The sequence below is a fragment of the Epinephelus moara genome, chromosome 21 (assembly GCF_006386435.1).
Source record: "Epinephelus moara isolate mb chromosome 21, YSFRI_EMoa_1.0, whole genome shotgun sequence".
Classification (NCBI taxonomy): domain Eukaryota; kingdom Metazoa; phylum Chordata; class Actinopteri; order Perciformes; family Serranidae; genus Epinephelus; species Epinephelus moara.
In genome coordinates, this window is record NC_065526.1 from 18,086,996 (window position 1) to 18,112,504 (window position 25,509).

Sequence of the window (25,509 nt, forward strand, 5' to 3'; positions counted from 1 at the left end):
ATTTATACATCAGTATAGCAATTACTAGTGAGTGAAATCAACAGGTTGGTTTATTGGCACCAAAAAATGTCTTTATTTCATGCGCTTGGCATGCAGCATGTATTTTTTTTTCTTTATATATTTTACACACATTTTATTTAAAAAGTGCTGCAAGAATTCAAATAGCAATCTGTCATTTTCAAAAAAAAACATAAAACAACACCTTTGGATCATTGTCAACATATTCATGTGACCAATGCATTAAACAAAATAAATATTTTAATTGCATAGTTTGCAAAGCTAAGCTCCTAGTGCCCCAGCAAGAGTCTTAAAACCCAGAAATGAGTTAGCAGGTTTGCACTCCAGGTTCCCTCGTCTTAATGTCGATGGGTTTTTCGAATGGGTTTTTGGTTAGATGCCTAAAATAAGGTCTGTGGTTAACACAAGGTTAAGAGACTTTCACGTTTTGTTTTAGGACATAAAATACATCAGCAAATACTTAACTCATGAACTCTATAGCATCTATGTGTCTTAGGGTGCTTTCAAACCTAGAGCTGTCTCGCTTTGGTATGAATCGGGCTAATTATGTTACAAAGTTGCATAATTGCCTAGAGTTGGTTTGTGTTCTCATGGCAGCATTTACAAGCGGACCAGATCAAATGCCTTGTGTGAGAAAGCTGCGCTTGATTGGTCAGAATTCCCATGTGGGAAAAATCCAGGAAGTTGAAGAAGTGTACTCTTCTTCAAAACGTTGAAGAAGAGTACACTTGCAAGATAAATGTGACACTTTCTAATGTCACAATGGAGGGACAACTACGCAGGTTGATTTTAGCGCTGCTCATCGTGGACTATATTGCTGTCATTGTTCATTTTAGTCAAACCATACAGTTTGAAAACGAGGCGCGGCTCCAACTAGAAAACAATATTTTGATGCATTGGATGTGCTGAATGTGCATATTAAGGCAGTACAGGAGGAGGTGCACAATAATAATCCTCCAGGACTGTAACATGCTCATGTTTAACCCAAACAATGTGTCATGTGACTGCAGTTGGTTCAGATCCAGGTCGGACCACGTTCTCACCACAAACAAACCGCACCAGAGTTCGTTTGTAACCGGACCGAGACCACCTCTTCAAGAAGGTCTTGGTCCGGTTGTTGTGGTGCACACCTGAGTGTGACAAACAGCGGTTGCTAACAAGTGGCTAATTAAGACTACAGAACATCATCACTCCAAGATGTGCTGAACATGGTTTTACAGTCTTGTTATGTTGGTGACGTTAGGTCATGTAGTTCGTTTGTAGCTCACTGTAGGTCTGGCGATTGCATTTAGGCTCCAATAATCATGAAAGTGGTGTTCAATTATCTTGCTGAACAAAACTTGTAAGAATTATAAACCTTTGTTTGTCATAGATCTTTTTTTTGGCAATCCAAAATCCAATGGAAAAATTCCATAGGCTTTTTGATGAGGGAACCAGTGCAATGCTAAGCTAACGTCATCCCTGGAGCACTCTATTTGAATGTGCAAAGATCAGACATAACTATGATGTCTTCACATCAACAGTAAAGACAGTTATTGTATACTGCTCCAGCAATCATGACAAACACATCTAAGCTTTACCTCACTCGTCAGTGAGTCTTGTTGCAACGATCTAATCCCATCCAGAACTCAAGCTAATGCTCGTGCAGACGTACAGGATTTTAAAACAATATGGCAGCAACAGCTCAACCCAAGCACATGGCGTTAGCTTTAAACCTGGTGTCAGGTTTTTCTTCAGATAGAAAAGAGCAGATGTGAGAGGATCATATGTCTGCAGATTCTTTTCCAGTTTTCCAGCACTACAAAGCTCGGGCTTTAGCGTGAGCCTGCAGGAGGGCGGCTGTATCAGTGTGGGAACCTTGCATGGCGATAGAGAGAGCAGTTTGACCGCGCTGTGGGAAGAAAAGAAAGAAAAACGAAAGACACAGATCTTTAAATTCTCTACTCATGTTAAGTTATACACAGTAGACACTTACAAGTACCCATTTTTATGTTTTTATGCAGAGGCTAACATGCTAAACGTGTTGTACATGGTAAACATTCCTGCTAAACATTAGCATGTTAGCATTGTTATTGTCATGATGACATTACCCAGCTGTTACCAGACATTGGACTCTTACTTTGGACAGACATTATATTTTGGTTGGAATGAAAATTATGTTGATGATATTTTAAATGTTCGAGGATGTTAGAATTTCATGTTGTTTGGAGGTTAACTTTATAATGTTAGCAGCCATTGGGTTTTGATCTTTGCATGTTATGACTAAATGTTGTTACTTTACGCCAAGATCTTGTTGTTTTAGGACGTTAGGAAGATGTTGGATTTTGGTTACTCAAGAACACAATTTAAAACCATCAAATTTTCAACGCCATCAGTCATCAATTTTCTATGTCACATTGACGTTGGCATTAGATGTTGTTGTGACATTGAATTTTGGTCACCAGACATCACAATCAAAATTCAACCAAATATCAACTCTAACGACGTTGATGGCCAGCTAGTACCGTACAGCCTCAGAGAGGCGCCAGCATGAATGCAAACTTAGGCCCAATCCCAATCTCATTTCTTATTTTTACCCCTGCCCCTCATTATCAAGTGAACTCTGCCCCTCAGAACAGAGGTACAAGGGGCAGTGGTTACAATCTTCTTCTATAAATGGGACGACGTTTCAAGACCCTGACACAAAATCAGTAAGTGTTAATGGTGTTTACAGAAGCAGATGCAACTATGCCAGTAATTATCTTATAATAGTGTGTCTGATGAAGATAGAAATAGCATGGGCACTCCACACTATCAGTTGATCAAACAAGTCATCAAACAAAAAGGCCATTATCAGGCCACTAGCGGTGTCTGCACTGTCTGCACTGATATTGGAGGAGTGGCAACAAGTGCAGCAACTTCTCTGCTGGACTTTAGTTAAATTTAAATAGTGACATGGAAATATATGAAAAAGCGGGACTGTCCTGCACAAATTAGTAATAACAATGAAACATTACCTAATCAATCAATCAATCAATTTTATTTATAAAGCCCAATATCACAAATCACAAGCTAGACAGTTAGCTACCAAGACATTAGCATACTACCAGTGATTTTTTTAATGTAAAATAATACAATGGTTATCATAAATTAAATGTTTTATTGATTACTGAATTTCTTTTGCTGCTTGTGCAATCATCTTGCTAATGATTACTCATAGAACTCAGGTTAGCTCTAACACTTTGTCCTAACACTCTATACCAGCACCTTATGTTTTGCATGTTCACGTCCAGGGGCAGGGTGATGGGATAGAATAGTAGGGCAAAGTGTTAGGGCTACATGGCACTCCAATCAAAGTGTTATGACCAGCAAGATGGCTGTATGAGCAACAGAAAAACCACAACTGTGTTTTATTCGTAATAAAGATTTTAAAATTATGAAAGCCCTTGTATTATCTGAGTTTAATGTAATTTCAATGGAATATCGTCCTTTTCTTTTTCACAAGCATGACAAAAAACCACTAGGAGTATGCTGATGTCTTGGTTGTTAACTACCTAGCTACATAACATTACATTGTTATTGCTGATTTGTGCATGACAGTCCTGTATTTTGACATATTTCCATGTCACTTTTTCCCCCTTATGATGGCATATGACGCCCGAAATGTAACTAAAGTTCGGCAGAGAAAATGCTGCACTTGTTAACGCTCATCTAATACCAGTGCAGACTGGCAGGGTAGGAGCACGGGCTGCTAACGTTAGCCTACAGAACACCAGTAGTGGCCTTATAATGAAGCAACGTTCTTTTTTATTTGCTGACTTGTTTCGATTGATAGCGTGAAACTTACGTTGGAAAAAAAATCGCAACCATCCCAACAACTGCAAAAAGCTGCCTGTAGCCCATGTAAGAGAAGTCACTACTGCAGAAGACAGCATATATGCAATGTCAGGCAAGAGTCGTTGCATCTGCCGAAATGCCATCGACACTTACTGATGACATATCAGGATCTTGAAGGGTTGTCCAATTTTATAGAAGTTTTTCAACTGCTACCCCTTATAACTCTGCTCTGAGGTAAAAATATGAAATGGGACTGGGCCTTAGTCTTGTTTACATGTAAATAGTTTCATCAAGATGCAAAATTAAGGCTCCCAGAAGACAAATTAAATAACAAAACTCTCTGCAAGGTTGCCTTTTTGGTCTTTAATATAAATTGGTTACGATTTAATTTAATCAAAACTAAATTAGTCTAATTAATTGGGTTTGCGTCAAGGTGAAACATGGTTTAGGACGCCTGTGGTTGATGGTCTTTTTTTCTCTCTTGAAAACTCTACTTAAAATGCAGACTGTGTCAAAAGTGGAAGATACATTTGCATCCCATCCTCTCTGCTCTCTTCCCTGCCTCCACTCACTCCAGACTGGCAGATAAGGTACTGTTAGCGGATTAGCTCATCTCAGCCCAGGGAGATTTGTCTTACTGTAGCCCTGATTAATCCTGGGAAAGCTCCATTCCGCTGCATCCAGACTGTCAGTCCACCCACGTCCACACAGTGTGAGTCAAAACATTCGAGCTTTCATACATCTAAGCTCCTTTTTGTGCTCAGTTATGTGAATAGAAAAGTAGATATGGCGTTTTGTTAAGAAATATAACAGGATTTCACAACAGAATTGGAGTTAGAGTCATTGTATGAACTCTATATTTCTGACATTAAGTTTGAAGTGGGTGCTGCCTGTAGATTTTTTCTTTTTGAGGGGGCATTTCTTGTCCAGTTAACAATGATTTCTTTAGTATTATGACCAGAAACAATATCACAGACAACCTGCATCTCACACTAGTGGCACTTAAAATGAAGACACACTTCTTATTGTTTCTTTGTCAGAGGGTAAGAGGATTTTATTGGACGTAAACTGTCTATGGGTTTTCTGCAGTATCACCTTATCAGTCAGGGTGAGGTCACACTGGCTCCTCTCCAGCAGCAGCCTTGCAATGTGTGTGTGGCCCCTCTCAGATGCGAACATCAGGGCCGTGGTTCCCTGGTTGTCCTGGATGTTTGTGTCGGCGCCACAGCTCAGCAGCAGGCGAACCATCACAACTCGCCCGTGCCTCACTGCCAAGTGCAGAGCTGTTTGGCCCGTCTGTGAAGAGGGAGAGAGACAGAAAATGAACAGAGATTAGTTATCATCATTAGAGGTAAAAACCCACTGTATTTATCTACCGCTTTGCCCCTTATTTAGATACTGTTCATCTGAGATGTCAGAGTTCAACTCATTTTGTCTTTTGAAGTTCAGTGTCCTGCTAAAGGACGCTAATGATTTAGTATTGCGCTTTAATCAAATCTGGGAAGTAACAAGAGACTTTTTTTTTAAAGAATGGACAAAGTTGAAGCAGCAGAGCGGAAATATCCTGATTTTTTGTCCCTAGTGTTTGCCTGGCGTTGTCACACCATTTTGCAAATGCGAATTAGTCTGGAACCTCTCAGTTCATTATCAGTTCAAGCGCTGCTGATCAAAATGCCTCAGGATGCAACTAGACAGAGCTACAACCAATCAGGGCAACCAAACGTGACTTGGCACTGAGCGACAGACAAATGTAAACAGATTACAGCCTGCGGAGATGAGCTGCAATGGTGTAGCATCAATATGTCTTTGAAAGAGTGAACTCAACAATAGCGCTTCAACTTAAAGTTTCACATCAGTTATAGCTAAGTTATAGTTACTGCCTCAAGCGAGGGAGTTCAAGTATCTCAGGGTCTTGTTTACGAGTGAGGGTAGAATGGAGTGTGAGATGGATCTGCAGTTTGGTGCAGCGTCTGTCGGAAGCCGGAAGGCAAAGCTTTCGATTGACTGGTCCATCTACGTCCCAACCCTCACCTGTGGTCATGAGCTCGGGGTAGTGACTGAAAGAATGCGATTGCGAATACAAGCAGCTGAAATGAGTTTCCTCTGTGGGGTGGCTGGGCTCAGCCTTAGAGATAGGGTGAGGAGTTTGGACATCCAGAGGGAGTTTGGAGTAGAGGCGCTGCTTCTTTGCATCAAAAGGGGTCAGTTGAGGTGGTTCGGGCATCTGATCAGGATGCTTCCTGGCACCTCCTGTTTGAGGTGTTCCAGGCATGTCCCACTGGTAGCAAGCCCCGGGGCAGACCCAGAACACACTGGAGGGATTACATATCTCGTCTGGCCTGGGAACACCTTGGGGTCCCCCAGGAGGAGCTGGAAAGTGTTGCTGAGGAGAGGGACGTCTGGGGTGCTTTGCTTTGCCTATTGTCCTGGCGACCCAGCCCCAGGTAGGCACATGAAAATGGATGGATGGACATGGACAAGTGTTGGCATTTTTGCCATTAGAATAAAAGTGCTTCAACATAAAGTTACACATCAGTTATAGTCAACACATATTTCGTGTCATGCGTGAGGGCTCTGCAATTTGTCATCATGACTGTAATCTGTTGTAGTCAACTCACTTCCTTATTAACTGACTTGCAGCAAGTCATTAACTCACTGAGGTGAGGTTTTTGCAGGAATGACCAAATGAGTAGTGAGGTAGTATGAAGCATGGACAGGCGTCTTTTTTGCACCATCTCTGTTTTGACTCTGATTATAGGCCCAGGCTATATGATGAGCATCAACAAAAGAAAGACAAAAGGTAAACGCCAGCTTAGTGTGTACGGTAGGCCAAAACTGAGGTCTTAAACGGACTGACATGTGGTGACACCTTAACAACTCACAACAGTCACCATAGTCAAATGACCATGGAAAACAGTTTAATGTTCATTCTACTCTTATTATATTTCTATGAATCCTCCATTAGAAAACTGGAAAACAGCCCTCACAGAGAACTGGGAGTCAAATGAGTCCACCAGAGTCCACTCATCTAAAAAACCCACTGCATTAATTACCCATGTTTACACATTTAAGCTGTGTTTGCATTGGACGTGTTACCTGGCTGGAGCGAATGTTAATGTTGCCCAGCTCCATTAGCTTGCGGACCACCTCCATGCCACCTGGACCATCAGGTGCTGTCAGTGAGGCCAGCATCACGGCTGTGTAGCCGGCGTTGTTCTGAAAGTTCGCATCACTCACACCTGTAAAAGCAAAGAAAATTGTTTTTCTTTCAGTATTTACAAGTCAGCTGTTCCAATGTAAAAGAGCTGTGTCAACACATTAATAGTACCTGTGTCCAGTAACAGGCTGACGATGCCGTAGTTGCAGTGGGACACACTGTAATGCAACACTGTGTTGCCATTATCGTCAGCCAGGTTGATCAAGAAGGCCAGCAGTGAGGGCGTGGTCTTCTTCACCTCTCTCAGGTACATAGCCACCCTGCTGGCCTCTGAAGTCTCCTCTGCTGCTGCAGTGAACCAGTGCTGAAACAACACGATCAGGGCCTTCCTCTGGAAAAGACAGAAACATATTGTGATTGAATTTTCATAGGGATTCAACCAATACAGTGCATACCACATGGAATACTGGTAATCATCTTTCATTTAACAGACTTTATAGCAGTAATAATTGTCATATTGTCAATCATGAAATATTCAGGAGACTCAGAGCAACATCAGTATGAATTTAGAGTAGTGTTTCTGTCCACCAGACCAGTCAAATCTAATTCCAGTATTCACTCTCTGTAAAGGGCACCTGGGGCCGGTTGCACAAAACATCTTAAGTTAAGATTTCACTTAAAGTCCTAGTTAAGATTTCCTCAAAATAAAATTGATAGCACAAAACACCCTTAAATCTTCTCCTAAAGGTTTTCACTTAAAGTATTCACCTAAGTGTTTCTGGTTTTCTCCTTGTCTTGGTCTTATACTTAAGGAATACCTAGACTGTTGCACAAAAGACCTTTGCGACCAAAGCCAGGTAAAAAACAAAAAAAAACTTAAGGTACCTCTGACTGTCTTTTAACTACAAAATGACCAAGTTTATGGTGATAAATGAAAAAAACACATCCTAAGAAAAGTGCTCTGCGACCAGGAGAACCCGATGGATATGCTTTCAGTTTTACACTTTAGATTTGACTGAATTCATTTTCATTGTTTCTTCCTGTAATCATTTTCTGTTTTCTGGTATTTGGGATCAAATTTACTTTGTAGTTTGTGCCTATTACGATTGTATTCCTCCAGAAGTTCTCCTCCTCTGACCAATATAGTTTTCTTGTCTTCTTTTCTTCTGCCATTTTTTCACTACCTAATTATAAGCCAACTTTGTGAGTCCAAGCAAACGATCTCTATGGAAACAAAGGAAACATCTTAAGGGATTCTGTGCAACTGTGTAAGTCCCTAAGCTAAAGAGAAATTAAGCCTTAAGTGTCATACTTAAGGAGAAAACGTAAGGTGTTTTGTGCAACTGGTCACAGATATTCTTTTCCTTATTATCTGTCACATAATGTTACAGTGTTGGATGTTCATATTAAATGTGGCCAAAGTTTCAAATAATGATGTAAACATACATAAAAGCAATACCTGTGTGCAAAAAAACTCTGGCTTCAGACCATTCTGAATATTCTGTTTCCAACAGATTTTTCTACTTTTGAGACAAAATGAGAGGCAGCTGATCTTTTTTCTTCACTGCATTTCTTTTACTACATGTAGCTTGATACAAATGTCAGGGAAACATGTAAACTCTGTTGCAGATGTTGTAAATATCTCTCCGATTTCAGATTATATTCTGTCTGGAACATATCTGGTTCCATTAAGAAGCTTTTATTGGTGATTTTAAGGGGACAAAGTGCCGTTATACACAATCACTTCCCGGCTGCCATGACACTGCTACATGTAGCCACATGCTAACGTCAGGAAACAGGATCTTGTTTGTTGGTGTTGTTGATTTCTCTCAGATTTCATGGCTGATTTATTGGAGCTTTCTACTTAAAACAAGCTGATGAGAGGTGTGAGAGTGAATCAAAACAGTTAAGTTGCAGGGCATTAAACAAAGACAGTGAGCTGAAAGATGCTAAAATGCTCCATAGAGCAGAGAGGAACTGCAGAGCTCAGTGATTATTATTTGTGGATTTATCCACGAGCAACATCATTCAAATTTTATCTACATTTTTTTAAAGCAGCTTTAAGATCATACAAAGTATAGGTAGTTAAGAGATTTTTGTCCATCACCTTAAGGACCCTGACACACCAAGCCGACAGTCGGCCATTGGTTATTGTTGGGCCACTAGTGAGTGTCTGTCGCTCTAGTTTTTGTGGTGTGTCCCACACTGTTGGCACTAGTCGACCCATGTTGGCTTTTTTTCAGCTGATTCACAATGGTGAATCTGAGTTGGAGACAGCGGAGCCCGTTGGTGAATGAAATCACTCTGATTGGCTTTTCAGCTCAGTGCAGAAGAGAATGGCATGGTAAAAATCCTTTGTTCTTTGGAGCATCAGGTTGTTTTGTTAATGTGCAAACTGGCTAATTAGCATCTTGAATCCTTCCTGTTGGTCTTCCAGTTTCCCTTTTTGAATGATGCATACAGCCTACCGCCACCTGCTGGTGTTGAGAGTTATTTCCTCCTATACAGGCATGCTAGTTGGCTGTCGGCTGAAGTCTTTTTTGGTGTGTTCGGATACAACTTTTTGGCCGAAACACATGTGATGTGCAAGTCTAGTTTGGTTTGGTTTGTCTGAGCCTTAAGATGTACAAACTTCATTACTGTAAGTCACTTCAATATTGAATGAATACGTTTTCTTTAGGTTGGATTACACTGACTTGGGCTGCTTACCATGTTATCGTTGGGGTTTTCCATGTTGTCCATGTGATCTTGGAGGAACTGACAAGCAGTCAGAAAATCTGCACCAACTGTCTCTCTAAAAGAAAGAGCGTGTGTGTGTGAGCATAAGGAAAGAGGGAATAGACAGACATTTTGAGTCATAGTTTTAGGAACATATCCCCATGAGATTAAATAAAACCACAGGAGCTATTCCCTAAAGAGTAAACATCACTGTTACATTTCCTAAACAAACCCTGATAAGGCGTTCGTTCCGGCCCTCTCACCTGCCCCCGGTGGTGCTTTCTGAGCCAGAGCTCCCCTCCATCTGTTCTGCTGGGGGCTGTGGTTTCGTCTTGGCCGTTTTCTCAGCTTCCACAGACGCTACGCCTCCATCTGTCCACCCTGATCCTGCTCCTCCTGATATCATCTGTCCGTCTGGGCTCGTTTGCCTCGCTCCCTCCATCCGTCTCGTCTTTGGGTCTGCATCCACCTGGGCAGCAGCCATCTCCGTAGGGCTGATGCTGCTCTCCTTCTGTTCACTCTGGTCCTGCCCAACCAGATTTCCACTTTTGTGTCTTTAAAGAAATAAAGAACGGAGAACAGGGCGGAAAATTAAAACTGTCTGCCACGTGAGTGCTGGTAAATGTTGGCAACTTAATCTCCACTGATCAGAGGGTGAAGAGAAGTTCATATATTGTTTAAATGTCGTAAAAACTAAACTTTTAATTCAGTGCCAGTATTTACAGCATCAGGAATCAACATTAAAGTCAATCGACCATTTTTCCCCCTGCGATGTTTGAGTTGGCTTATTTAGGAGCAAGACAAAGATTTTTGGATGAGATTTTTAATGCATTATTCATATTCCAAGATAACTCAGTTAGTGTTTGAGTCTAATCCTTTTAAAGCTGGAAATCAAAGGAAAAAGTCGAAACAAATTAAATAAAATGCCCGTGTGACGTTTTCACAGTGTAAATCTCACTGTGTTCACTCGTAGAGGATGACAACCAAACAGATCTCGTATATTGTGGTAAAACAAATCCAAAAAATACCCTGAGCCCCAGAGAACCATCCTGGAAACTGCCACAGTCACCCCTTCCATCTTTTCTGACTATAATAACTTAGAAAAAATAAATAAACTCTCTTTAGAGGCTCCTGGGAAACGGTAAATGTTCACTTTTCTCTTTTAACTGGCAACTTAAGAGGGAGTGGCATTCATCTTTCATTCTTAAATTATGATGTTTGTCTCAGTCAGAATGATACAAAAGTAGCTTAAGTAACCTCAAGTTAGTGTGTCTGTCAACCAAAACTATGGTTTGTGCAATAATCATAACTCTAAAGGTTGCTGAAGTCAGAGAGAGTTATTTACTAACCCTTCATTAACACCCACAGAATGTAGGCTTTTTGACGTCCGGGTGCATCCGTCTGTCCTTGTGATGGATTTAGAGGCTACACAGAAGACAAACAGAGAGGATATGATGAAATATAAACACACAGCTGAACAACAACATTACATGCTCATTATGAAATACATATTTATCATGGTTTACAGCTTATTATGGTGCTTTCAAACACAACCATTTATTTACAGAAGCCACTGAGAACACACATGTAGTCAAAATTGTCACAGTGATAAAGAGAGTAAATTAACGGGTAAATTGTGGGCCTGATTTTGACAGTGAAACATTGTGATGTAGCCTAAATAGTAACCAAATTAGACTTTTGTGCTGTGAGACAAATGTGTGGATTTTTCCCACATTTAGCAACACTTTGAAGACTTTAAGTGTTTCTTTGGTGAAATTAAATAGAGCATGTGGTTTTTCAACAACAGCCGAAGTCCACACAAAAGCTTCCTCTTATTTCTGTGTTGCCAGTGGTGTAATGTAACTAAGTAACCCCGGTCGGCAGCAGTCACCCCAGACATCCCTCTCCCCAGTGACACTTTTCAGCTCCTCCTGCAGGAACCTGAGGCTTCCCAAGCCAAATGAGATATGTGATCCTTCCAGTGTGTTCTGGGTCTGCCCCGGGGCCTCCTACCAGTGGAACCTGTGTGGAACACCTCTAACGGGAGGCGCCCAGGAGGCATCCTGATCAGATGCTCTAACAACCTCAAATGACCCCTTTGACATAAAGGAGCAGCGGCTCTACTCCGAGCTCCCTCCAAATGTCGGAGCTCCTTACCCTATCTCTAAGGCTGAGCCAGACACCCCACAGAGGAAACTCATTTCAGCTGCTTGTATCCGTGACCTCATTCTTTCGGTCACTACACAGAGCTCATGACCATAGGTGAGGGTTGGGGCGTAGATGGACCAGTAAATAGAAAGCTTTGCCTTACAGCTCAGCTCCCTCTTCACCACGACGGTCCGGCGCAGCGCCTGCATCACTGCAGCTGCCACACCAAACTGGCAGCGCCTGCATCACTGCAGCTGCCACACCAAACTGCTGATCCACTTACTTACTTAAGAACAGTAACTATCACACTTTTACTCAAGTAATATTCTAATTTTCCTTACCGTAAGCAAGTTTTTTGTGCCTAAGCACACATTAACCACAGCATTGTTGAAATCTAGGGAAACATACATTTTCAAAGTATCCACTACATAATAATGCACAAATGTAATGTAATGTATCTGCGGTTTGCAGAAACATAGAATGCCAAAACGTTTCCTGGCTATTGGTTTGGTTTTAGCTGAACTGTAAACTGAATATACTGTTTGCAACTGATGAAAATGAACATTAACTCTCGCAAAAGTTAACAACACTCATGCACTGTGTTGCAGCACCCAAGGAGTTACAGCACCCTGCATGCATGTTGGGTTGAAGACTGATTCTCTGCCCATAAGTGTTTCCCCCTAACTAAATCTGAACCAAACATTTTTCTTTATTGCTATACGTCATTATACATACACTGCAAATTATTTCCATAAAGTTACAATATGTAACTGTAATATTTCACAATAAATTACATTGTTATTACCTTAAAGGCTACAACTGTGATATTTAACCATATTTTGGATTTTATTGTGAAATTCATGCAGGTAAATACAGTAATTTTAAAGGAGCATTGCTAAATCACAGTAATATGCAGGCATAACCACTGTGAGATCACAGTATACAACTGTCATTTCACATTAATTTACTGTAAAAGTGATACACTAACCTACTGTGAAAGTGATGCAACAAGTAGCTGGTAATTTACTGTATATGTACAGTCAAATATTTAACAGTGTAGACTAAACTACACTACACAGAGCTCCACTGTTTCATCTCACACCAATGATGTTTAGATAACACTATTCAACCCTATAGCTTTCCTTTCAAGGTTTTTATCGTTTGAAATGAAAAAGTTTGTCATTACTATTTCATACCCATAATGTTTGCAGTCGAAGACTTGAATCACTTGTTTTTAGAGAGCAGTTTATTGAAAACACTTATCTCTTAGATTCAAAGCTGCTATTTCAGCTTTACAGGATTTCACTTTTGAAAGGGGCATGCTTTGAAGCTGATAATAAAAGCAGTTCAAAACTCTTACAATCAGCCTTGATGGAAGCTAACTACTCATAATTGCCAATGAAATACAACCAGTCAACAAAAAGCCACTAAAACTGAATGTTTTTATCAGTCAGATGACAGGTAAATTAATATCAAAGTTCACCCTCAAGGAATAAGAGTGAAGCGAAAATATGAAGTCTAACTGCAGTGGTTGTTCTGCCTTGTAGCAAACATACTTCTTATTTCCTATATATAAGTCCTTATCACAACATTAGGATTCAATCTCCTCTCATATTATGCAAGAGTACCACCTCTCAGAGTAGCCTGCAAGACACAATAGCCTGTGTGAAGTACAAATTTGTTGTTATTTTCAAGTTTCAGTTAGTCGACATCCGTCCGTCTGTCCCATTCTCGTGAACATGAAGGAAATTCTTCAAATTTGGCACAAATGTCAACTTTGAGACATGGATGAAGTAATTAGAATTTGGTGGTCATAGGTCAAAGGTCGAGGTCACCGTGACCTTGCATCCATCTAGTTTCATCAAGGTGATATGTTAAGAAGGCATTAAGGGAATTTTACTCAAATTTGGCCCAAACGTCCACTTGGACTTATAAAGGTTAAGGTCATTATTTACATTAGTGATTCAGCACCCAGTCGACAAGGTCAAAGGTCAAGGTCAAGCACGTAGTGAACTATTTTTAATCATTACATTGACATAAAGTACCATCTGTGGACTACAATACCTCCATATTGAATCCTTTCTCCATCACTGTGTCCCTGCTTGGTGTAGTAGGAGCCGAGGAAGTCAACAAGTCCCATCATCTCCTGCTGCAGGGAGTTGACTTTGGGGTCTGGGTGCTGTAGAGATTTACCCTCCTCTCCTGACTCCTGGTCTGCACACAAACACTCCCACTGCTCCTGCAGGAGCCTCTTGATCTTCTGTATGTGGTGGACGACCTCGGCTGTTTCATCTGAAGGTTCCAAAGATTCTACACGGTCTTCTTGTCGACTTCCTTGTCCGTTCATGGTGACAGTCCTTGCAACTGAACTTCTTGACACTTTATTATATGGTTCAATGGATCTCACCACCGTGTCATCTCCGTCCTGGTCTACCACCACTCTCTCTGCACGGACCCACACAGCAGGATTCTTAATAAGGTGCTCCATCTTCTCATCTTTCCTTCTGCTCTCCTCCTGCTGCTCCCTCAGCAGCCCTAAGGCCCTCTGCAGCTCCAGGCCAGTTTCATGGAGCTTCTGCTCCAGCACAGCTACCTTAGCCTGCAGGGACGTCACCGTCAGCAGCTCGTCCAGATCTGTACTAGTCCTCCACTCGTGTGTGGGATTAGAGTCATCTTGACTGACGTGGTGATTTCTGGGAAACATTATATGACTTTCATGCCGTGGCCTTTTAGTGTCCACTGTGCTGTAGTGGGATGAGCTGCAAGGGTCTGTGGTTCCATTCATAGATGGGGGTGGAATACGTGGATTCAGGCCCAGGCGCAGCCTTTCTCTTTCCTCCTGGAGGATGCAGATATGCGCCCTTAGCTCTGGAATCACCCTCACCTCCATCTCCAGCTCCCCCACACGCTCAAGGGCCTCGGTCAGGCGCCTCAACAGCCCTGAGCAGTCCTGGGGTCTAGGGCTCTCTGAGGAGTCGAAGACGTCTTCACATGAGGCATTTCTCCCTCCAAGGTGATCCCTCGAGCTCCGGAGGCTCCCGGGTTCATCTGTGGACTCTGATCCCTGTCTCAGTAAAACTGTGAGCGGCAGACTGGAGGCTCGGAGAAGATGAGGTCTGATGTGCTCGCCAAGTGGTTGCTCATCAAACTCCTTGATTCTGGCCTCCATCTCTGCAAGGGATTTAAGCCCAGTGGGAGAAAGTTGCGACCTGTTATCATTTGCCCAGAAAGTGTAGCCATGGTGATGGGCGTCTGACAGTCGGGACCTGGGGCCAAGAGCTCCAGTAGATCCCCAGGCACTCGGGCGGTAGGCACACCCAGAAGGGTTGAGGTGCCTGGGTAGAGTGCTGGCTCTCGGGCCTTTGCTTCGGCGCTGGATGGGGACTCTTTTGATTGTGTTGCCTTTCTCGATGTCATCTACGTATTTTAGGAAGTCCAGGTCCAGTCGAAAGCCATAAGGAGTTTCCACTGAGTACGGGGGCTTCCCTTTAATTCCATTCTCTGTTGTTTTATGGGACAAGATACCTCCTGTAAACAAAAAAATATTTTAGTATCCATCACAAATTAAGTAAAATTCTGTAATTTTAGGAAGTTTTCTTACCATTTTGTCTTTCCATCACTTTTTTGTCTTCAGCTGTCCAAACAAACTTGCTGCCACGTTATCTGGTGGGTCTTTTGGTATCTGACAAAACAAACAAAATAAAAAAATCAAATATGGAGACTGAATTTAGCCAGTGACACATGAGAAACACATGTTAGGGAATTTTTACAAGTGGCAGAAGCGGTTATAGTGTGGTTATCTAATAAAATAATGAACACATTCATGATTTGTGAGGGGGAAAACAGATGAATTTTGGCACTGATGTACACTCGAGGTTCAGCTGTGGTATTTTTGGTGGGAGACTCCATCTTAATTTAATGACCAGATGGAAGAGCACACTGAGCAGCAATAACCCTTTTTTGTACTCCGTTCACAATCTGCCTCTTATTCATTCTCCCACATGTAGCGCAGTGCACAAAACACAAACATTCAATTACGCTCAAGTGCCTTCTCTCTCTTCTTCCCTCTTGTTCCCTTCTTTTCCCAAAGACTTCTGTTTTTCTCACACTCTCACTGCTTCATTTCTTCCATGCATCAGGCTGCTATTATTCAACAGTGGCAGGCCTGATGTTCACTTGATTACAGCCCTGCCATCCAGGACGAGAGCTGAAAATAGCTTGGGACTGTTTAGCCCAGCAGCTATGGCCAGCGGAGCAAAAATATACTCCTACAGACATAAATACAGACGACCATTGTTGTGAGTCACTACTTTCCTCCCTTCCTGCTCTCTCTGTGCCTCCTACTACAGTCTTCTGTCAGATCCTTTGTTTACTTTACTGAACTGTCTCTGACTGTAACTTTTACAGTACTAGCTCCCCTGCCCTCTGGTTCTGCTGACTCTCATTTCTTACCTTTATATAGTGTATATGATAGAGAATAATCGATACTCTTTGTAGTCATTTGTTCCCTTCACTCAGTGTCTCTCCCTTCCATCCTCACCTCTTCCCTCCTCCCATGTTCCCCTCCCCTCTCCTGACCACCAGCCTCTGTGGCAGCTCGCTGTCCTCTTGAGGCACCGCAGCCACTGAGCCGCAGCCCCAAACAATGTCAGCTATGCAGTAAACAGACAAACACCACCAAATGGCCCTGCTGGGAATTTTGACCTCCGTCATTCACACACTATCCGATGTCGCACGATAAACAGCAACAAATCTGTAATAAACAGATATGGACGGGCACGTTTTCTTCAACTAAGATGATAACACAGCATTGATTATATTTACACTTGACATGTTGCAAATGTACATGCATGCATGCAGGTCCCCTAGGCAAGCTATGCATTCCATGTCTGTTACAGTATGTTGGCACTTCTAGTTTCCAGCTGGGTGGAGTTTAACATATAGGATGTGCAAATATTATCTGAGAATTAGGCTAGCAGTCCATGCTACCACAGGGCTCTGTATAGTTTGATAGTTTCTGATACTATTTCTCTTATGAAACCTGAGTTTTGGAACTGATCTAAGATGATACTTCTCTGATACCTTACAAATAAAATAAAAGCCGCTTTTCAAGCAAACACAAAAGGTTCTGACCAAAGAATAAAGTAAAGAAGAAAGTGAATGTGAGTAACATCTGAGGCCAGATTTTGGTACTCTGCAGTTTTCCTTCAGGCCAGCCATGGGAATTACGAACAGGTGGACAAAGTCCCACCAGCAACACGGGCAACTTTCAAATAATCTCTAGGTCAAAAAACCACATTAAGACATTGCGGAACACCATAGAAAAATCCATGTTGTAATTTGGTATCAAAAACTTTTGACTTTTAGAGTTTCCTTTTTGGCCATTGGATGTCCCGCACTTCTGTTCTGGAATTTGCTGGGAAGTCTCCTTATTGTCAATACACCTGTGAATGCAGTACATCCTCTGAATGCCCAAAGTCTCTAGTTTGTGGTTTTAAAGTTTCTTGAGGCTGCGATCATCCTAGAAGTCACTAGTCCATTTTCAACCACTTGTCCGAAGCCAGGTGGGCTGAGCAAAGACATCCCAATCCCCAGTAATACCTTCCAGCTCTTCCTGGGGGACCTCGACGCGTTCCCAGGCTAGACGAGATATGTAAGCCCTCTACCGTGTTCTGGGTCTACCCTGGGGCCTCCTACCAGTTGGACATGCTAAATACCTCTAACAGGAGGCGCCCAGGAGGCATCCTGATCAGATGCTCGAACCACCTCAACTGACCCCTTTGAACGCGAAGGAGCAGTGGCTCTATTCCCTCCACATGTCCGAGCTCCTTACCCTATCTCTAAAGCTGAGCCCAGCCACCTTTCTAAGGAGACTCATTTCAGCAGCTTCTATCCGCAACCTCATTCTTTCGGTCACTACCCAGAGGTCATGACCACAGGTGAGGGTTGGGACGTAGATGGACCAGTAAATCAAAAGCTTTGCCTTCCGGCTCAGCTCCCTCTTCACCATGACAGCTTGGCACAGCGCCCACATCACTGCAGATGCCACACCAAACCACAGAGCCATATCATGGTGCATTCTACCCTCACTCATGAACAAGACCCATTTTTCCAGTCATATCCACTTCATTAAATTCCAAGGCTGTTTCTGAACATGTGTAGAAATATTCAAATGTGCCATTTTGGAAAAATGACAGTGCCACATTTTCCCTTGCCAAAACTTTGCCTAACTTTGGAGCATTATTTACTCCCTTTCCAACAAGATACTATAACCTGGTACCAGTGGAAGTCTTTGGTCGTCTGGTTTCATATGATACCGGTATCTTTATTCTAGCTTTAAAACTTTGCTAGTCTTGCATGTGCCCCATCCAGCTTTGCCTGTGATACATGGTGTTTCTTCATGTTTTTCTGTCCAGAAATTTGGCTATTGATGCCCAAGTAGCTCACCTGGTAGCGGCCCAGGTTCAATTCCATCGCGTGGCCCATTGCTGTGTCTCCTTGATCTGGGAAAGCACTTATCATAGCAGAGTTCCTTCTCACTGTATGTTCTGTTCTGTTGCCCTTCCAGAGACCTAACACGTGTTGAAACTGATACAGTCTGTATGTTGTTATGCCAGCAGGGTTTTATGATGTTGAGTAGGATCTTTCAGCACTGGATCTTATGAGTCTAAGTTTAGCCTTCACACGTGTATGTAACACTAAAGTACATGTCATGAGAGGAGACCCAGACATGTGTCTTCATTTTACAGAAGATACAGAAGATTACTGAAAATCGTTCATTGTCCTCCAGGTAGACAAACAAACTGGAAGGACAACAAGATAAATGATTTTGTCAAGAGGTAGCCAGGCATTAAGACAAACAAAGGAGCTTAATGTTGTCTACAAGCAGAGGCTGCATTCACCATTGACTCTGTCAATCAGCAGTGTAGAGCGGAGCACCTGTTACTGCTGACATCTCAATCAGTCTCACTGCTGGCTCAGTCATCAAGTTGAGAACGCAGGCTGCTGGCTGCAGTTCAACAGAATGGAAACACTTTCAGGGCTTTGAGATAAAAGATGAAGAGTTTCATCTCAAGATTGGATGTCTGCCGTGTAAAAAGCACTTCTACAAAATGAGTGATTGCACATTTTGTAAAATACACGTATTCCTTTTCTTGCTGAGAGTTAGATTAGACGACTGTTACCACTCTTATCTGTGAGGACGCCAAATATGAAGCTACAGCTGAGAGAAAGTTAGCTTAGCACAAAGACTGGTAGCAGGGGGAAACAGCTAGCTAGCCACCCTACTCTCCCTGTGATTGGCTTGTACTCATTGTTTTTGTTGGCTGGATTGGTTAGTTTTAGGCAAGAGGAGTGAAACTGGTTAGGGGTTGTTTGTTTATTTTACTTTTCTCTTTTTACTAATTTCTTGCTATTTTGGGGGGCAATATCTTCTTTTGGTGCTCATTGCCTTCTTCCCATGTTTTAAAAGAAACCCAGCCCATTTGGGAGGGTTAAATAATGTGTATGTAATTATTTTTAATAAATTCTATCTATTTCAAATATGTTGAGTTTACTTTAACAATAAGATAAGTGAATAAAAAAATAAATAATAATTATAATAACAGTAGTAATAATAATAGTAATAATAAACAAATTATTTAAATGTATGTAATTACTGAAGTTTAATGAAGTATATGTAATTACTATTGATAAAATATTTGTGTTTTAAATATTTGAAATACATAGAATTTTTAAAGTCAATTAGGTTAATTCTACGACCTATACGACCTATACGACCCATTTGTTTACATACATAATTTTTTTATTTATGTTAAACTTACTTGACTCAGTTGGATTGCAATTTTATATCTAATTAAAGTACATAAACCTGACAAAATAATCCAAATAATTTCTTTAAGTGCAACCCCTTTGTGAAAACACAGAGCCAGGCTCGCTGTTTTCCACTGCTTCCAGTCTTTATGCTAAGCTAAGCCAAGCCAAGCTAAGCTATCCATCACTCGTTGTATGGCTTCATATTTACTGCACAGATATGAGAGTGATATCAGTAGCCAGTATTGAAAGCTGTATAACGTTAACATTCAGAGATGTATATTTTAAGAATATATTTATTGCCTGCTGTCAGAGAAACAAAGTCAAATCCAAGCTGCTGCAGCCCACAAGTTTCTTACTTTATATAGACATACTTTCTGACTGGTTACCACAGAGGAAACAATATAGAAGGGTTAGGGTTAGGCAATTCCCAAGAGTCATTGCCTAACACTCTCCACATTTCCGTGGCACAGGTTTTAATTGTGTATGCTCGGAGCAGCAGGCCCACCTCACAGGAAACCCAAGAAATGAAACGTAAAAAAAATTTGCCTTTCCCCAAACAGGCCCCAGCCAATGCTGCGTCTGCACACACTGAACTCAATCCAAAGTCAAGCATCAGATTGAGTTTAATTTTTCTCCTTGAGTTTTTAAAATCAAGGTTTCCTTTGTATCGAGCTAAAGCCCTTGTTATTTTTCTTTTTTTTTTTTTAAGCGTCCCTTTTTCTTTTATTTGGGTTCTTTTCATCTTGCTGTTCCCAACACAGCTGCTCTCCTCCTTGCGGTAAATGTGTCCCCTCTCACACAGACCTCTCAGACTTCCTGCATCAGCAAAAACCTCATAATCACAACATTTCTGTCCACAGCATTCTTTACCAAAGCCACAAATTAAATATGAACTCATGACACAGCAAGAGGGGCGACCTCCCAAAGAAGCCATGATGAATGCTTGAATAAGAATGAAGGGATCATTTTAGATTTCACATTTAAGTCAGTAGCAGGTAAGATTAGGTCACTGATGCTCATTGTTGGTTAATACCAGCAATGATATGTTGCAGTGCTCATGATGGTTGGCAATGATGATTGGTTGTTCTGCCACTTTGGTCCAGACTGAAATATCTCAACAACTGTTTGATGGATTGCCAAGAAAGTTTGTACAGACATTCATGGTCCCCAGAGGATGAATCCTACAGACTTTTGTGATCCACTGATATTTCCTCTAGTGTCGCCATGCAACTGACATTTGTTGTTTTGATTGAAATGTCTCAAAAAATATTTGATGACTTACCATAAAATCCGGTACATGGTTTATGTCCCCCTCAGGATGAATTACTTTAGTGATCTCTTGACTTTTCATCCAGTATTATCAAGTCAAACTCTGTGCCAACACTATGGTTTATGACCAAATACCTGCAGAACTGATGACATTTCCATGAGCCTCAGTTGTTTTTGTGTTTGGTGCTACTTAGCAGATGTCATCATGCTACAATAAGCCCACAGGTACAGTACCAGGCTTTGAGACCAATTTGATGTAGTGGTCAAAGGTGGCATTACAACCCTCCAGGTCTTTCATGTAATAGAGATGTCTATAAATCAGTAGATACAGTTTTCTGAGAATCAGAACTCCTGTGAAATGACTCTTTTCACCACCTGGATTTGAGCCATCCAGTCCAATGACATTTCTCATCTCTAGAACAGTCGCGCAGATTAGCATTTTTATCCTCATTCAAGTTAGTGTAGGGCCAAACTGGAAGCTAGCGGCTTAGTCGCCGTAAGTCTCTAGTGCACTTGCTCTGTGGGCCTAATGATGCACAAGATCCAGGTAATTTCATACTGTGGAAATAGAGCTTTTTGGCTTCATGCACCACGGAGCAACTTTCATAGGAATGAATCATAGCCCGCCTCCAATGCTGTATCCAGTTCGCCATGCCAAATACCTCCAAATCTGATGACATTCCCATGAGCCTGGCGCCAGGCTTTTAAGCCAATTTTGCATAGTGGCCAACTGTGGAATTACAACATCCAGGTCTGTAAAGTAATTCCATGGGGCCCAAAAAGACTTTTTTCCCATATACTTACATTGCAAAAGAGATGTCATTGGATACATTTTTTAAGTGTTACAACCCAGCAAAAAGACTTGTTTCAGTATTGGGGTTTGATCCCCTTGGTCCGATGACATTTCTTTTTAGAAGAGCTGCAGCATTAAATCATCCCTATCTCTATTCAAGTTAGCATAAGGCTAAAACAGAAGTTAGCCACTCAGCTGGCATAAGTCTCTTGTGCGCTTGCTAAATGAGCCCCATGATGCAGAATATCTGGGTAATTTCATACCACACAAGTCAAGCTTTTCTGGCTTCTTAGGAATAAACAGGGATTGTTACTCCAACACTGTATCCAGTTGTGTTTATACATCCATGCATTGTGCCTGCTAAACATCAGCGTGTTAGCATTGTCATTGTGAGCCTAGCTAATTGGCATTTAGCTCAAATACAGCCTCGCTGCAGTCTTTTTACGACTTCTGAAATTACAGACATTCTTTAACGTTTTTGTTTTCATTGGTTCACGTGGGGTGAACTTGCAGAGCTGTCAGTTTGGATACTTATGCTGTCCCAACCACCCACATACGTGTACTCTGTGTTTGGACAGAACCACTTTTTGACACCACTGTGGGTGCCTGACTTCTAAAGTTTCAGACAATTACAGTAATCCTGAACTTGAGCCCTCGCAGTGAGAATGTATGTTTGAGTGTTATCCTCATGCATCTCTACCCCCCATCTGTCTGTACAATATGTACATCTACATGTTTCTCTGTCTATGTTCTGTTCCCGGAAAAATCATTCCTCTCCTCCACTTTTTGGCTGTACAGACTGTGGTTTTTTCCAGCGCATAACTCTAAACCTTGTCTTCTGTTCGGAGTTGATTTAGAAACCAAAGCCAACTGTTTGGACCCGAGCTGCCTTTTCCCTCCTGCTCTATCTGTCTCTTCTTTTCTCTGTCAAACTCGCATTATTCACTCTCTCCACAAAGACTTCCTAGAAATCCTTTAAGTTCTGTGATCTCTTTTCAGTTTCTGTGTTTGAGTCTGGGGATTTTGGACCACTAGAGTTCTGGTCACAGTCCAACAGCAACAGGGTCAGAGTTGCATTGTGGCATCTAAGCCTCGTTGTGTGGTATGTGGAGCCAAAGCTCGTAGGATGAAACAGCTGCCAGGGACTTCACGCAAGGAAGAAAACCGAGGTATGTTAACATGGCAAGGTTAAAATAGAAGCTGTTTGTGTGTGTGTGTGTGTGTGTGTGTGTGTGTGTGTGTGTGTGTGTGTGTGTGTGTGTGTATTCACGTGCTTGTGTGTGTTTGTGTTGGTTCAAGTGCATTTCTGTACAGTAAGTTTCAATAAAATGTAAATATAATTCAACATTTAATCTTTAAATGGCAAAGTTGTTCCCCTGAAAGTCTGATTAGTATTCAGTACAGGCCTAAAGGTCCTCCACACACAATTTGTTAAATCACTTTGGAGTCAAAAGCTTTTCTGACCCTGAATTTAGATCAGCCTGTCCCCGATTGAAAGACTTTCAAGGTCAACATTTAGCATCTTGGCCCTGATTAACTATCCAATCCAACACTGGCTGAGAGATACGAGACGAATATTAAACCAGAGCTTACCTGGTGACATGTGTTCAGCTGGTTTCTCCACTTTGTCTGAGGGCGTGTGTGTCAGACAGTCCACTACAGTCTGCTCTCAGCTCAGTTCAGCCTGTCTGTCTGTCTCCTGAGGAGGCGGGGAGGTGCTGTCAGGGAGAGTGGCATGCCGCGGCTGTTTGGTAAATGCCAATGTGCAGCCCCTGCCATAACAGAAGCTGGGTTTGCTTGTGTGTAAAAGAGCCCTGAGCAGGGAGGGGCAAGCCTCTCTACGGTACCTCCTGTCCGATGAGACTGACAAGTAGGAGGCTAGACATACAGAACTACAGCCACTCCTTTAGCCAGCAGCCAATAGGAGTTTGGAGGTGTAGTCGGCTGGGAAAGGACTCTTCTGGGACCTTGGTGACAACATGTCAAAATATGGAGCATCTGGCATGGAGTAGGAGAAAGTACCAGAGTCACCTTACTGTGTACCATCCATAATCCTCTCAGATAACATCAGTGACCACGCAGTGCCTCATAGACCTCCCTGGTTGAGAATGTGTAACCCTATCCAATGTTATGTGGTCTCTGTCCTCTATAATCAAGTAAACAGAGAGGGGGAGCAGCAGGCCTGGTGCCATCTATGGGGGTTAATTCTCTCAGTGCATACTTCTCATTCTTCGTGGATCCCCTTTCAACCCGCACCCAGCATCCTTTGGGGCACTACCGCCTTGCCAGCAGAGCCTTTCTATGCTCTTTATAAGGGCAGTGGACAATAAGTAACAACCGTGTGATCTGGTTGACTTTTATCACCAAAGTCGCTGTAAAAAATAGGAAGTTGCTTTTGTAGCCATTCAGCAGCATGGTCCAAGGGATGGTTGGACTGTTGGTCTGTCCAACACTTAAGTCCAGGCTGATAAATCTTAAAGAGATACTTTGCCGAGTTTCAACCAGCTCCATATCACAAATATGTGGGTAGTCTGTGTAAATGAACGATAGCAGGAGTCAGAAACCTTGCACACTGATTCAGATGCATTTTCTTGTTTTATTCGTTGTGAAAATTTGCAACATGACAAAATGAAAAGGCACATTTCCTCCTTTGCCTCTCTTCACTGTCACCACTCCCTCCCTGTCTTGCAATTGGCACTGCAGCTGCATGAAGGGGCGGACCTGTCCTCCCTGTCTGTCCTCCACATCCTGTGTGCGGTCCACATCCTCCTCCTCTTCATCATCATCCACCTGAATGATGGATTTCTTTTCATACCTATGAAATGATTCTGTGTGCCCCGTTCCCCTGTCACGTTTTCTTCACTGATTCTTAATCAAAGGTCTGTAAAGGCTCTGATGGATGCGAAAAACGCGGAAAATAAAACCTGTTCCAAAAATTTTAATGACGGACTTGAGTTTCAGACTCAGTGTGCAAACTCGAATGACACAACGTGAGGTCATATCTATTTTTAGATGTGCAACAACGTCAGATGAAAAAAAACAGACTCAGTGAGCCTGGTCTCACTCAGAAGTCATTGAAATCCGGCGCCTGGGCAGTGACTTGCGGCATCAGAAACCATGAAAAAAGGGTGTCCTTTAACGTTGGCATGATACTTGGGCGGTTGCCATTATTGTTTAACGGTGCCTGGCGGTGTCAGGGGGAAACGCGGCAGGAAGAGGATGAAAGTTAAGGTGGTGAAAGTCTGAGTGGGGCAGGCGGGAGGGGTGGTGGATGGGTCCAACAAACACCAACTTTCACCCGAGAGAGCCCTGTTCACGTCCAGTAAGATTCTTAAGCCAAACCCTGTTTTTTTTTTCCTAAACCTAACCATGTGTTTTTGTTGTCTAAACCTACCCATGTGTGTTTGTTATTGAAGGGAAAAAAACATCAATTTGCAGTGTTGTTCTGAAGTAGTGTGTTCATTTTGAAAGAGACTGTATGTAAATGTTAAATTTCCTGTGAGAACGGAAAATGTCTGTAACAGGTAGATTCTTGACACGGTGTCCCAGAACGTCAACAACCAACGCACCCAGGGTACCTTGCATGTCGTATGTGGATATGGAAAGTCCATAACCAAAACGTCAATATGTGACGAGGTCAAAGTGAGCATGTGTTGACTCAGTGTGCAAAAGCCTTTACTCACAAAACAGCCTCAGCTGTATTTTGTGTTTAATGCTGATTAGCAAAGGTTAGCATGCTAACACACTAAACTAAGTTAATGAAAAGGGTAGTCAT

At 42.1% G+C, this 25,509-nt stretch overlaps 1 protein-coding gene across 1 annotated transcript; it reads right to left on the reverse strand.

The window, feature by feature from the left end:
• Positions 1-25: 25 nt before the first annotated feature.
• Positions 26-23,568, reverse strand: LOC126383011 (KN motif and ankyrin repeat domain-containing protein 2-like). Its single transcript, XM_050033360.1, has 10 exons — positions 23,328-23,568; positions 15,459-15,539; positions 13,922-15,385; positions 11,059-11,134; positions 9,973-10,263; positions 9,701-9,785; positions 7,163-7,382; positions 6,931-7,073; positions 4,930-5,130; positions 26-1,909 (listed from the first exon to the last, which is right to left on the reverse strand). The coding sequence occupies exons 2-10, from the start codon at positions 15,472-15,474 to the stop codon at positions 1,817-1,819; spliced, it is 2,589 nt and encodes an 862-aa protein (XP_049889317.1). The 5' UTR covers positions 15,475-15,539; positions 23,328-23,568; the 3' UTR covers positions 26-1,816.
• Between the last annotated feature and the right edge of the window lie 1,941 nt (positions 23,569-25,509).